The sequence below is a fragment of the Sabethes cyaneus genome, chromosome 2 (assembly GCF_943734655.1).
Source record: "Sabethes cyaneus chromosome 2, idSabCyanKW18_F2, whole genome shotgun sequence".
Taxonomy (NCBI): domain Eukaryota; kingdom Metazoa; phylum Arthropoda; class Insecta; order Diptera; family Culicidae; genus Sabethes; species Sabethes cyaneus.
The window spans coordinates 41677777-41692178 of NC_071354.1; the positions used below are offsets into that span (position 1 = coordinate 41677777).

At 40.9% G+C, this 14402-nt stretch overlaps 1 protein-coding gene across 8 annotated transcripts in view; it reads left to right on the top strand.

Annotated features, from left to right (window-relative positions):
• The window catches only part of LOC128738617 (long-chain-fatty-acid--CoA ligase 5), a 92346-nt gene extending 79494 nt beyond the window's left edge, over positions 1–12852 (top strand). For all 8 annotated transcript variants that reach the window (XM_053833896.1, XM_053833903.1, XM_053833902.1 and 5 more), the window contains 6 exons: positions 944–1117; positions 1192–1478; positions 1537–2433; positions 10631–10859; positions 10929–11102; positions 11162–12852. In XM_053833896.1, coding sequence (XP_053689871.1) covers positions 944–1117; positions 1192–1478; positions 1537–2433; positions 10631–10859; positions 10929–11102; positions 11162–11299 — 1899 coding nt within the window. In that variant the 3' untranslated portion in view covers positions 11300–12852. The remainder of the gene's footprint in view (positions 1–943; positions 1118–1191; positions 1479–1536; positions 2434–10630; positions 10860–10928; positions 11103–11161) is intronic.
• Positions 12853–14402: the final 1550 nt, after the last annotated feature.

Sequence of the window (14402 nt, forward strand, 5' to 3'; positions counted from 1 at the left end):
ACCTAGAAACCATTAACTTCTACATTTTGTTAACTTAGTTCAAAGTCTAGTTTATAAAAATTGGTTTATTTTTAACTAGCACTAGCAAATTATGTGTCACAAATATTTGAAACTATATAATATAATTTCAATCATAAATTTTTGAATAATATAGCAAAAAAAATATTATCCATAACCATAGATTGTAACAACACAATGGGCCATAATTTCCCGATCGACCAGCTACTCTCGCCTACCTGCATCGGATAAACACCCGTTAATCACAACACATCAGCACATTTGTTGCGAATTTTCCGGCCCACATGATAGTATTTCCTCCCATTTTTCGCACCCCATACTTGCTCTAAATATTGCTAACCAGCTAGCAAGTAAGCAGCACAGAATGCACGGCGTCGAGGGTCAATCGGTCCTCGAAATTAGTCGGGTGACCGTGGCTATCTTGGCGTTCCGATCGCGGCGCGGTCTGCATTTTTCCCACATCTGGTCGCCGCCGCGCCCCGGACGGACGGCGACGCCGACACCGACGATCGAGGAATCACCTCATCGGGGTGTTTACACGTTCACAAATCACACATAAGTTGCCGCACCTGTCCGAGTTTTTTCACACACAGTCAATGACCATCGGCAGTTTATTATGGGCGGTGAGCAAAAGCCGTAGGTTTAAATGGGACACTCGGTCGAAACAGAGCAATCATTAACCCTTCATTGGTCGTTTGTGTTTGAGGCTGGTTCGTTTTTCGACTGAAATTTCCAATAACAAGCTTCTCACACGAACTGGTCGCCAATTTGTCGTTGTTATTTATTAATAATTAATATCAATCAAAGTTCCATTACAAGGTGAGGGTAGCTCGTTAATAAAATTTTAATCATTCTTCTCAAAGTGCAATGCGAAAAAAGTATACAGAAGTAGCTTAACACCCTTTTTTCTCTCTGACATTTTCAGGGCCCCGAGCAGGTTCACGTGTCCAAGTTCTACAAGGAAGCCAAGGACGGAAAATTCATCAGCTGCCTGTCCGACGATGCACGGACACTGTACCAGACCTTCCGGAAAGGTGTCATTGAGTCGAATAATGGCCCGTGCTTGGGATGGCGCAAAAATTTAAGCTCACCGTATGAGGTGCGTTGCGTTGGACGTTGTTAGTTGCATTTGGTTTTAATTGACGTGTTTATGTTTCGTGTTTCCCCAAATAGTGGATGACTTTCAACGAAGCGCTGCTACGGGCGAAAAATTTCGGCTCCGGTATGATTGCCCTCGGGCTGCGTCCTGGTCCGAGCACTTTCGTCGGAATCTATTCGCAGAATCGACCGGAATGGATTCTCTTCGAGCAAGGTTGCTACTGCTACTCAATGGTTATTGTTCCTCTGTATGACACACTCGGACCGGATGCTTGTGCGTTCATTATAAATCAGGCTGAAATTACTGTTGTGGTAGTGGAAGACGACAAAAAAGTCAATTCGCTCTTGGAAAAAGCACCTAAGTATAAATTCCTAAAATTTGCAAAGTAGAACATATTAACGTAAGGTTCTTAATTGTAGGGCTCTTCGTAAGTTTATAACCATTAAGGAAGTTCGACCAGCAACATTGCAGCGTGCAAAAAATCAAGGAATTGAGATCTACACATTCGATGAGGTGGAAAAGCTGGGAGCGTCTAAAGGTTATCCAGAAGTGGAGCCAAAACCTTCCGATTTGTGTACCGTGTGCTACACGTCCGGTACGACCGGTAATCCGAAAGGTGTAATGTTATCTCACATGAATGTTGTTTCCGGTGTTGCTGGGGTTATGCTACAATTGGGTCCACATAAGCCCCGCGTAGGCGATGTAATGATCTCGTTCCTGCCGCTGGCACACATGTTAGAACGGTGTTGCGAGAATGGGGTCTACTACCTTGGCGGTGCAGTCGGTTTTTATTCTGGTGACATAAAAGAGCTGACTAACGATATGAAGGCACTTAAACCAACATTGATGCCGGCCGTTCCTAGGCTTCTAAATCGGGTGTACGATAAAATATACTCGGAAGTTGCCGGATCATCTGTCAAGAAGCTACTGCTACGGATGGCACTGAATGCGAAAGAGTCCGAAATCAAACGAGGCATTATACGAAAGACTAGCCTGTGGGACAAAATCGTTTTCCGGAAGATACAGGAGGGATTCGGTGGCCGACTGAGACTGATGGTTGTAGGATCGGCTCCCCTTTCGGCAACGGTGCTTACCTTCTGCCGGGCGGCATTGGGCTGTTTGATTTGCGAGGGTTATGGACAAACCGAGTGCACGGCGCCGATGACGCTGACCGTACAGGGTGACTTTGTTCCTGGCCACGTTGGACCACCGGTGGCCTGTAATGCAATCAAACTGGTCGACGTTCCCGAGATGGAGTACTACGCGTCTCAGCAGCAGGGCGAGATCTGCGCGAAGGGATCCAACGTTTTCATTGGGTAAGATGAATTGTGATAGTTATTCATATCAGTGCGAAACAGACTTTGCCGACTCCTGCACACAGAAAAATCATAGAATCTACGGGATGCAACTATCCGATATCCATTCTATGTGATTAGTGACAACATACAATTCCCATAGTGGATGTCGAATGCGTGTATAGATAACAGAATGGGCTCCAGAATAGTTCCTAGGGGAACATCTGCCGAGGTGTTCTTAATGATTTTTATCAAATACAGCAGAAATTTGTATCGATTAGGCTTGAACACTAGACCACATATACCACAAACGTGACTTGTTCCGCTGGATAATGTTGGCTGCACGATAGTGCTAATGGATTGTAGACCTTTCGTTGCGAAATCTATACTACTGCTCGAGGAAAACACCCTTCTTATCGGTAAATAAAATAAATCGTCTTTTGATTGATCTTTTAAACAGTTTGGAAGGGGGTCTACAGCTCTTGGAAACAGAAAGATCTTTCGCCGGTTTCAGTATAGGGATATGACTATGGCCACTTCCACATAGAAAAGAAGTAGCTAAGCAGCCAGAATCTGTTGAATAGTTTTGCTGCAAAAGCAAAGGGGCCCAACTCAAATGCTCGGGCTCGTTGTTAAATGTGCCATGTGCCAAGGACCTCCATGTTTTTAAATTTTTTGGAAGGATCCATCTGTCCCAGCTCTGGCAAGACTAAGCGGTTTGGCAAATTTGCTCCAGGCTGTTCGGGATGGATATTGTCATCGATACGCTCGACCCAGTTGACACGGTGGTAGTGTTTCACCGTGTTTGATTGTCCACTGCTTCGGTAGAGGCTGCTTACGGGAACCCTGAAATAATAATCGAATGATAGGCTCTTGAATATCTCCGAGACATGGTCATGCTCACCAGAAAAATATCTAAAATAAAGTGGATCTGCCGATTCTAGTTGACAAGTTCGACACCAACGTATTGTTTTAGTCGACTTTGAAGTCTCCTGCCAAGACGGTTCTGGTTTCTCCTTTGGACACCCCACACTTCCTGCCGATCATTCAAGTAATCCGCGATGATATACTTCAACCGCCAGAGTCAGAGCCAGTTGGACCAAGGCAGATTGCAATTAAGTGGCATTACCGTCCTCTGGTACTGATTTATTTGGGACAGTAGGCCGCTTTGATACTGACTGAAAAACAAGTTTTGGACGGAAATTACCAACTAATCGGAGGAAAGCGGATCTTTTTAAACTTATTTATCACAAAAATTCCGGTCAACAACTTAAAAGGTCAAGGTAAACAACTCTAAAGTTCACAGTTCCACTATGAGGAATTTTTTACATTAAACTTTATAGAGAAGACGGGTTGTGTGTTCCAGTCTGCGCCCACGCGTGAAATTTAAATTTGATTTGAAATAAACTTTAGATTATACATTAGATTAGCATTCGGATTTGAATTCGGGCTTGATGTTTTGTTTAAAATTGGATCAAAGTTAAACTAAAAATTGGACTTCAAGGATCTGATCAAATTGGACTGAACCTGAAATTGGACCACAATTGAACTTCCAATTTTACTTAAATTAGGTTTGAATTTTCACTTCAAATTTGTCTCAGTCGGAGTTGAAATTCGATTTAAATTCGACATGAAATCGGACATTACATTCGGCTTAAAATTAGAGTTAAATTGAGCTTGAAATCGGAGATGAAATTAGATTTAAAATAGGTTCGCAATTGGACCTACAATTGTTCTTAAATTGGACTTCAAAATTTTATTTGAAATTTAGCTTGCAATTGGACATGAAATCGAACTTGAAATTGGACTTGAAATCGGTGGAGAAATAGAAATTAAAATAGACTAGAAATGGGACTTTGAACATGGGTCATTGAAATTAGACCTCAATTAAATTTCAAATCGCAATTGAAGTTAGAATTGCATTTGGCTTTAAAATCGGACATTTAATTGCACTTGGAATTGGACCTGAAATTGGAACTAAATTAGACTCAGAATTGGACTTAAAATGGAACACTAAATTGACTGAAGTTTTTGGAGCGTCTTAGTAGAATACGAAACCTGAAATTAAATAAAAAAGAAAACTTCCTAAATTCTGCTATGTACTATCTACTGATGAAGCCTGCATGTCGTAGGCAAAATACGTATCTATCCAGGATAAATATACATAGTAGAATTTAATTGGAAAGCTTTCTTTTTTACACTCACACTACACTGGTCAGACCAAATTAGACTTAAATCGGAATTAAATTACACACGGAATTGGACTTAGAATAGGACTTAATGTCATGACATGAAACAGAACTAAATTAGACTTTGAAATTGAACTTAAAATTTGATTTGAAATTAGACTGGGAATTGGAACTTGAAATTGAACTTGTGATTGAACATGAAAAGTTTCTTGAATTTACAGTCAAAATCGTACTTGAAAATTGACTTAAATTGGACTCAAGATGAAAGTTAAAATTGGTCCTAAAGCAAAATGTATTTTAACGCAATTGATTTTCTTATCGCTTAATATTCAATACCGGGCTATTCAACTGACAATTCCGTATTACCCGGTTACATATTGAGAAATTATGTTCTTATACATTGAATTTGTAATAGAAGGTGGGACACGTGCCCCAGCCTGGACATGCCAGTGATGTTGATTAAGCCCATCAATGTGTTGACTTCAACTTCTCCTGTGCAGAATTCGATCGAGTCTCTAGAACCGAAAGTCTAAATGGTAATTACTCCAGCTTGAAATGGATTTCCGGGAAGACAGCGATGTCGATCTTTTTCTCGTTAATCTAATCTAATCTAATCTCACACTAACGCAGCCAATTCTGGAAGGCATCCTGGAAAATGACGATTACTTGAATCAATCATTTTTCTTGTCAACGGCCAGGCCAACTGCGCAGCATGTACCGCAGAGAGAATTCCAAGGAATCAAGTGGAACTAGAAAAAATACCTAATTCCATCAAACTCCTTGAAATCAAGGGAAGGAAGAAAGCGTGGACCTCCCGTACCAAACGCTTCCCATATACATAGATAATGATTTATTTACAGTCGTTGGGAGTATCTTTGCTAATAAGGGTTAAGTGCTACTCCGGACCCTCAGGGATGAACTAATGGCATTTAGACCAGAAGCCAGGCTGCAATTGGCCAAGGATATAGCGCCTTATTTCGCTCTCTGAAAATAGATTAGTTTACCAAAAAATTAGTATAAATCATATAATACTTGAAATTAAAGTCGTGTGGTTTAATGGTTGCCTAAAACTACATTTGTAACGTTAGGAACTGAAAACCGCACGACCCCGCACCTCCTAGCTTGGCTACTCAATTATACAAATTGAAGTATTTCCAGGTATGGCCACGTGGAGGCGCTAGGTAGGGGCTTGGGATGGCTAGAGCTATGTTGGGCGCTTCTTCCTAGTTGCCTTCCCCATTTCATACCCCGATGTCGATCTTTTTCTCGTTAAGAAAGCGAAACAGCTCGATGAGTTTGCTGCTTAGAGAGAACACGTTCCCACTAGTTACGTGTTCTCTCAGAACAGCAAACATATCGCTTTAAGGTGAAATTAGTTGTCATCGATTCTTTAAATTTCAAAAGCATTTTTTTCGTTTGAAACCAAAATTCTGTCCATGAAAATATAGTCGCTGTGTTCAGATTGGCAAGAATAATACAGTGAATATATTTCTGTAAACAGAACACCACTTTTGGACCCAAAAAATGTTTTCGAATGACTGCTAATTTCCCGTTAAGAATTGGAAAAATATTGCTACATGGAACACCACTACCAGACCAGATTAATATCCAATTGACACATCAAAAAGCGCAGATTAACTGAGTAAAACTCTAATACAAAGCTAATCTTTCCAAAATAGTTTACGTTATGACCGCGTATAGAGCCTTACTTACTTACTTAATCAGCTCCAGGCCGTAGTTTCCTTTGCTGTACGAAGAAGTCGTCTCCATTCCACTCGGTCCATGGCCGCAATTCGCTAGCCACGTAGTCTACGTAGGGTCCGCAGGTCGCCTTCCATTTGATCGATCCATCTTGCTCGCTGCGCGCCCCGCCGTTTCGTTCCAGTCGGATCGTTATTGAGAACTTTTTTAACCGGGCTGTCGTCCGACATCCTCACGACGTGCCCAGCCCATCGCAGGCGACCGATTTTTGCGGTGTGGGCGATGGGTGGTTCCCTAAGCAGCTGATGCAATTCATGGTTCATTCGCCTCCTCCACGTTCCGTCTTCCATCTGCACTCCGCCGTAGATGGTGCGCAACACCTTCCGTTCGAAAACACTAAGGGCGCGTTGGTCCTCCACGAGCATAGTCCATGTCTCATGGCCGTAAAGGACTACCGGTCTAATCAGCGTCTTGTAGATTGTTAACTTCGTGCGGTGGCGAATTTTGTTCGATCGCAGCGTCCTACGGAGTCCATAGTAGGCACGATTTCCTGCCATAATGCGTCTTTGTATTTCTCTGCTGGTGTCGTTGTCTGCGGTAACCAGTGAGCCCAGATACACGAACTCTTCTACCACCTCGATTTCATCACCGTCTAAATGAATCCGGGGAGGGAGGTCAGCATTCACTTCTTTAGAACCTCTTCCTTTCATGTATTTTGTTTTCGATACATTAATGACAAGTCCTATCCGTTTGGCTTCAGCTTTCAGTCCGATGTACGTTTCCGCCATCCTCTCAAAGGTACGTGTAATGATGTCAACGTCGTCAGCGAAACCAAGAAGCTGGACGGACTTCGTGAATATCGTGCCACTCGTGTCTATACCCGCTCTGCTTATCACACCCTCCAAAGCGATGTTAAACAGCAAACATGAAAGCCCAGCCGTAACCCTCTTCGAGATCCAAAGGGACTCGAGACTGCCCCTGATACTCGAACAACACACATTACTCGATCCATCGTCGCCTTGACCAATCGCGTTAGTTTATCCGGAAATCCGTATAACGTATAGAGCCATTTGCGAGTAACTAATAAAAAAACACTCGGGTGTGGTTAATCACGAGACTTGCCAGAGCGACTGTCGGCAACGCACTGCTCGTTTCTATCGCACTGACCGAGTAGATAGCAGTCTACTTTCTCGCCGGCTGGTAGAAACAAAGAGCAGTTTTACAAAAAAATTATCGTCGCATAGGAGCGTGTAGTGCGTATACGGGAATGATAGAATTTAGAGTAAAAAACAAAACTAGGTATTAGACTACCTAACACAAAGGGCTGCAGGCTGCAGCAGTTTAGTGAGTAAAATATTTGGGTCTCAACCGAAAGAACGTATTTGCGAGCCCACGACGTTTTTGGAGGAACTCAGTTTAGTGAATTTCATTATTGATGGTACCTTTTGTGACGAAAATTTCAGTCAGTATCTGGTCAACATCTCCGTGTAGTGCATTCTAGTTATCGCAGGATTTTGTAACAGTTTGCTGGCGTTCATCGCGGTTTGAGAAGGTTTGAACCTTACATGCATGCTATCCAGCTTTTGCCTTCACTTTTTGGGCGTATCTTTGTGAATCACTGACCTTATCAGCAACATCACGTGTTAAAATATTGAGATTTCAATCCTTGACCCAAGGATGGTCTTATCACTTCGACTCAACTTTGATTCATTTGACAGTGCCAGTTACGGAGCTACAATGCTAGTACCTCATAAATAAATAAGTGAAAGTTCAGTACTAGCATTAGAGCTCCGTAACTACAAACTTCAAACTTTATTCAACAATTGTAGATAATAATTAGTTCTAAAATATCCCATACATAACTTTTTCAAATGTTGCTCGACTGAGACGGTACTGTCCAATGAATAAAAATTGAGTCGAAGTGATCTGATCATCTCTGCCTTGATCTATGCCTTTGTCTTCCCTCAAGCTGAACCTGATGGTTTCCTTAACGCTGCAGGGTTGTGATCCACAGTCAATCGATCCTTGAAGCATTTCTATACTTTTGAGATACTTGAATTACAGATCTTCAACGTTTTTCCCACAGCACGATGGGATAACTCCAGATTTTTTATATGAGCGTTCAAAATTTTTTTTCACGTGTTTCCACTTGGCTCACTTCCCTCTTGACCGAAACAAAATGCACAATTACTTATGTCACAGGATATGAAAAAATACGTTATAAAGAAAAACTGTGCCAGATTTGGTTCGTTTCTATCCAATAGAAATTTTTTCTATCCAATAGAATAGAAAAAATAGAAAAAGATTTGGTTCGTTTCTATCCAACAAATATATATCGCGGCCATCCCAAGCAACAATGTGAGTTTTATTGTACTCTTATGGTGGTTTTAAAGGCCAATTTTGGTCTTAAATGCCATCATAAGAGTTTAATAAAACACAAATTGTTACCTGGGATGGCAAGTGGGATTCGCACCCACGCTCTCTGTGTTGGTACTCGAGTGTTTTACTAACTAAACTACCGCCACCGACCATATGCGTATTTCGCCTATGACTTGCAGGCATAATCAATGTCTGTTTTCGAGCTTCGCCGTTTTCTTATGTTTTTATTTAATTGTTTTTATTTCAATACTACGTCATTTTTTCATTATTTTTATATAATTTTGCGTCATATGTGCATAATATTTGCGTCACTTTTCTGTAATTCCTGTATCATTTTTGTGTCATATTTGCACCATGTTGCCATTTTTGTTTCTTTATTGCATTATTTGTATATTTGCTATGTTTTGCGTAAATGCTATGTTATTTTGGTGTCACTTTTATAGTATTTTTGTATAATTTTAGTTCTATGTATTTTGTTTAATGTTCCTTTCGTCAGAATTTTGTTTGCGAGTCTTTGCAGTAAAGTGGCAGAGCAATCACATCTTCTCCCAATGTTTTCTTTTCTTTTCAATCATTTGATCTGCCTTAGAATGATGCCAAACGTACTCGAACAACAGCTAATCTTGCGCCGATTGAACACAATAACAACCAGGATAAATCTTCTCTCTACACCCTAGAAGCTAGAGAATTTTTGCTCAGTACGCTAAATAGAATAGCGGACAGGCATTGTGCCGACCAAAATAATTTGCTCAGTGACCTTGAGAGCTTATAATCTTTGGATTGTATAGATTTGATCCGTGCAGTCCAAAGGCCAGTGTAAGGGCCCAAAACAACAGCTGCCGTCTCAAGTGATGACCGTACAAGTCCGTGATACAAAGCTTCAGGCAGTATGGCGAAACTCTTTTGCAATTCTCATTACGAATCCCAGGTTCTTGTTTGCTTGGGAAATGATGTTACTCTAGTGGTCCTGGAATGTAAGCTCGCTATCTAGCAGAACACCAAGATACTTGACGACTGTTACGCGTTCAAATTCTGGCCGCTTATGGAATAACTGTATTGGATTGGAGCCTTCTTTAGGCTGAAACTGATTACGGAACACTTGGCGACGCTAATACTGAGCCAGTTGCATACACACTAGCCATAAAATATATCGATTAGCTTTTGTAATTCAATACAATCAGCGACTGAGCGAACAGCAAGGTGCATCCTAGAGGAATTATCGTGCAGACATCGTTGTAATACAGTGACGACGTCCGACGTTGCTGCCCTGAGGCACGCCTGAAATACTCCGGAAGTCGCAAGCTCTCCAGAGAGCAGTGCTCTCCAGTTTCACAGAAAGACTGTGGTTTTCAAGGAAGGATTTTAAACTGGACAAAAGCAGCAGAAGCACCGAGATGCTTTATTTTGGCTAGAAGTAAGGTGTGGTCAACACCATCGAGCGCAGCTGTGTCGCCTTGTGCTCTAACTTCCATATGTTGTAAACAAAATGAGCTGAAAAGTTTGTTCTATGATGATTTCAAGAGTTATGAACTTTTAAAATAAGCTATGGCCGTTGGAGTTTTACGGAAAAATTGATGACCTCAAATATTAATTTCGTTCTTAAGTCCTATTTTTTAGGCAACACAAGAATTTTCATCTCTGACTGTACCATACCGTTTTGACATATCCCCAATTACATTAGCGTGAGTTCATAGGCTTTGATTTTTCAAATCACTATAGACTATACCTATCTAAAATAATGCCTATTTACTTTAGTTTCAATGAACTTAACCTATGGAAATAGAACTATGATTTGATCAAATGTAGCGAATCATCCGCAAACCATTCTGTATGATATTAAATTTCAAGACGGGCACGTGCCCTAGTGTATCTTATCCTGGACACGTCAATTATCTACATATACAATTTCAAAGAGACATCTAACTCAATTTTTACAATCGCTTTTTAAGGTACTACAAAGACCCGGCTCGAACTGCCGAAACAATCGACGAGGACGGTTGGCACCATACCGGCGACATCGGACAGTGGCAACCGAACGGGACGCTGAAGGTGATCGATCGCAAGAAGCACATCTTCAAGCTGAGCCAGGGCGAGTACATCGTACCGGAGAAAATCGAAAACGCGTACATTCGCAGCCAGTATGTGGAGCAGGTGTTTGTGCATGGTGAAAGTCTGAAGGTGCGATCCAGCCGCTAGTGGTGTAAAATTTGCTCTAGTTTAAGCTTTTCTTTTCGTTCTTTCCTACAGAGTTGTGTCGTTGCGGTCGTCGTACCCGATGTCGAGGTCATTAAAAGCTGGGCCATGGAGAACAACATTCCGGGAACGCTAAGTGTGCTGTGCAATAATCCGGATGTCAAACAGCTCATCATGAGCGACATGATTGCCTGGGGAAAGCAGTTTGGACTTAAATCATTCGAACAGGTGGGTGATTATTCTGTAACATTCAAAGAAAATTTTGTACCAACTTCATTTTTTGTCAGGTCAAAGACATTTATCTGCATCCGGATCCGTTCTCGGTACAGAATGGGCTACTAACGCCAACTTTCAAGAGCCGACGGCCTCAGATCAAGAATTATTTCGCGCCACAACTGGACGACATGTACAAACATCTGGACTGAATCCGTTCGCTATAAAAAAAATGTGCTTTTGAGTGCGAATGTGAATGTGTGCATGTTGTGTGTTATCATCGACAGTGGCCGTGTGCAGTGCAGAGATCATACATTAAGTAAGATCAATTATAATTAGCTAAATCCTCAATACCAATGAAAAATATCCTGAATACCATAAATATTAAACAGTTCAATGGGTTCATCAGCCCGCTAGTACTTTGTAGATACCAATTGAAATTAGAATACATTTTTAACTGATAGAATCAAAAGTATCAAAAAAAAACTGAAAGAAGGGATTCGTCACCAAGCGCTTCGCTGACAATTCTCCGACGAATAGTCCGTTTAGGACCGTAAAAAACCAGTGCTGCAGAATCGCCTCACGAAAACAGTAATGTCGAGTTTACCCTGACATCAACTGGCAAAACTTTTACTACTCATTCTCGTTTCCTATCAGCCGCAGAGCGGCTGACAGGTAGGATTTACTATACTTTTAATACATCACGTTTCTAGCGTCGCCCGTCGGAAGCGATACCAAAAGCTACTTAGTTGTTACTTAATAAATTACGATAAAATCAAACAAGGACAAAAATGTTACTTAAAATAAGAAGTCAATGGTTTACTACTAGTAGGAACTGATTTTCTGAAACTAAAGATTGAAGCGTTAAGTCAATTTCGCATTCTTATGATGGTGAATCCCTTGAAGCTGCTTTCCGGTGCGTGTGGCTACTGGAAAGCATCTTCACGCGAACGCAAATAATATCTACCGTGTTAAAAGTGAGTGAGTGTATAGCAAGTTTAGCAACAGTTGGAAGTAGCGTTCTATAATCTTTTTAGTTTCTTTAGCTTTGAACTTCGAACAAGTTGTATTTTTTTAAAGATAGCAATCATACAAAAAATCATATTAAGCGCTAGTCAAGTTTTACTTCAAAAGCTGCGTTTCCTTCGAATTGATTCCTTCGTGATAGTGTAGTTCTTTTTATCGATAGGTATGGTGACAATATTCAACTATCATTAAATTTACATTAACGTTTATGGAGGGTGAACATATTCGAAAACTCACTAGGAAATTCGTGATTATAAGGAGAAAAAAAACAAAAAGAAAATCAACAAAAATATTTTCGTTTATGCAACTACAACGTCCAAAGCCGCAATAAATATCAGATTTTGTTTAGTGAGCAAGGTGCTAGCAAGGATAGAAAACCGCTGATATAGGCCATTTAAATTAATGGATAAATAAGGAAAAATACATTATGATTTTACGAAACAAACGATAAACCAGATCACACACACACCCATACTAACTACACTAAGAATTAGTGACAGATGTAAGAAAGAAAAAAAACTCGAAATTAGACAAGTGTGTAACTTGAAGAAAACAAAAGCTATGGAACTACCTAGCGATATTAGTGAACCGATAGCGAAGCAAAAGAAATCGTTACGAAACACAAATTAAACTGAATACAGCAAAAAAAAATCTTTTACTGGACGCCTACTTAATCTCTAGAGTAAATGCAATATGTAGTTAGTTGAAACATCACTGATAAACCATTAAAATCAGCAACAAACACTTACTTGTCGATTTATTATTTCGAAAGAGAATGTGAGAAATTCCTTCCAACTATTGTAGACTTTTGTTCACGGGTACCGAAGTACACGCCCTACTTTTTATAGAAAAATTTGAACCATATTACCTATGCTACTATGCTAACGAAATTTTGTGGAAATCAGCGGTTTTGATGCAATCTGAGTATCAACACATACACAGATCATGGTCTGTACAATTCATGACAAACGGGGAATCTTGAGCTTTAATCATAAGATTGTAATTGTAACGAATGCCCCGCCAGATTGCAGCTAAAAGCTACAGCCTTATTTTTACGGTGAAAGGAGATGGCGAAGCACTTTGAGATGCTGACAATGCTTACTGTTACTCGAACACCGATCATCAAATTTGTCAACAAGGCGTTGCAGTTCAATGCAGTTGAAGCCCATTTTAATAGCCTTGAAGATTTTTACATCGTCAGCATAAAAAGACTGACAGCCAGGTGGCGGGAGGGCGGACAGTTGATTTATAAATAGAGAAAATAGCAATGGTCCAAGGTTGCTCCCCTGTGGTACGCCAGAGATGTTGCAGAATGAGTTAGAAAACTTGGACCCGATATTCACACTCAGTCTACGGTGTGTTAGGTACATGTATAGCCACTTGCCGAACGGTGCGAAAACTCCCAGCTTCACCAGCCTAGCTCTATCTTTAGTATTTACGGCGCACTCCCAGTTCACACTGGCAGGTGCACCAAGGTGCGATCCCAGTGTAAACTGGAAATGCGCCGTAAATACTAAAGATAGAGCAATACTTAGTTCAGCAATCTTATGGATAATAATTTACTCTATAAATGGCCCATATATAATATTTTCGAATTTTGCTTAGCTGAGATGTTACAGTTAAAAAAGCAAAATAAGTTCACTGAGTGCAGGACAAACCTGCTAGCAAGGAGGATGCCGTAATGAACCTGATCAAACGCAGCTTCTAGGTCCGTGTACACTGCATCCATTTTGCACTCCTTCATTCATGTTACGCAGAACGAGACGAAATTGGAGAGATTCATGTTTTGGAACAAAATAAAATACCGTCAGATGCGGCAACTAACTAATATTTACGATCGTCCCGAAACAGATCAATAGGTAGACCGTCTTCTTTTTCGAGTTGACAAATGACCAGAACTTCTTGAATTCGTAGAGTATATGATTTAAAGAGTATATGCTCTAGTAGTTGTGGTAGTACCAGTAGTGGTGGATTGAAACTACATATGGAGAGAAGTGCGGGATGTTCAGGATCAATCGGACATCAAGTTCATTTGACCTGGATGAAATGGAATGATACCAGTTCAAGGCAGATGACAAGTTCTCGCCAGCAACGCGAGTTGCCATGGCCAGTCTTTCAATTCAGTACTGTAGTAGCCGTAGAGCAGTGATGGCCAAACCGCGGCCCGCGGGTCGCATGCGGCCCTTCGTGATGATTCGTGCGGCCCGCGGACTGGTTTGAGGGATGGCGGACTTTTGAATAATTTTTTTGATTACACAGAGGTCACTCAGATCAGTCGTAATATCTCGT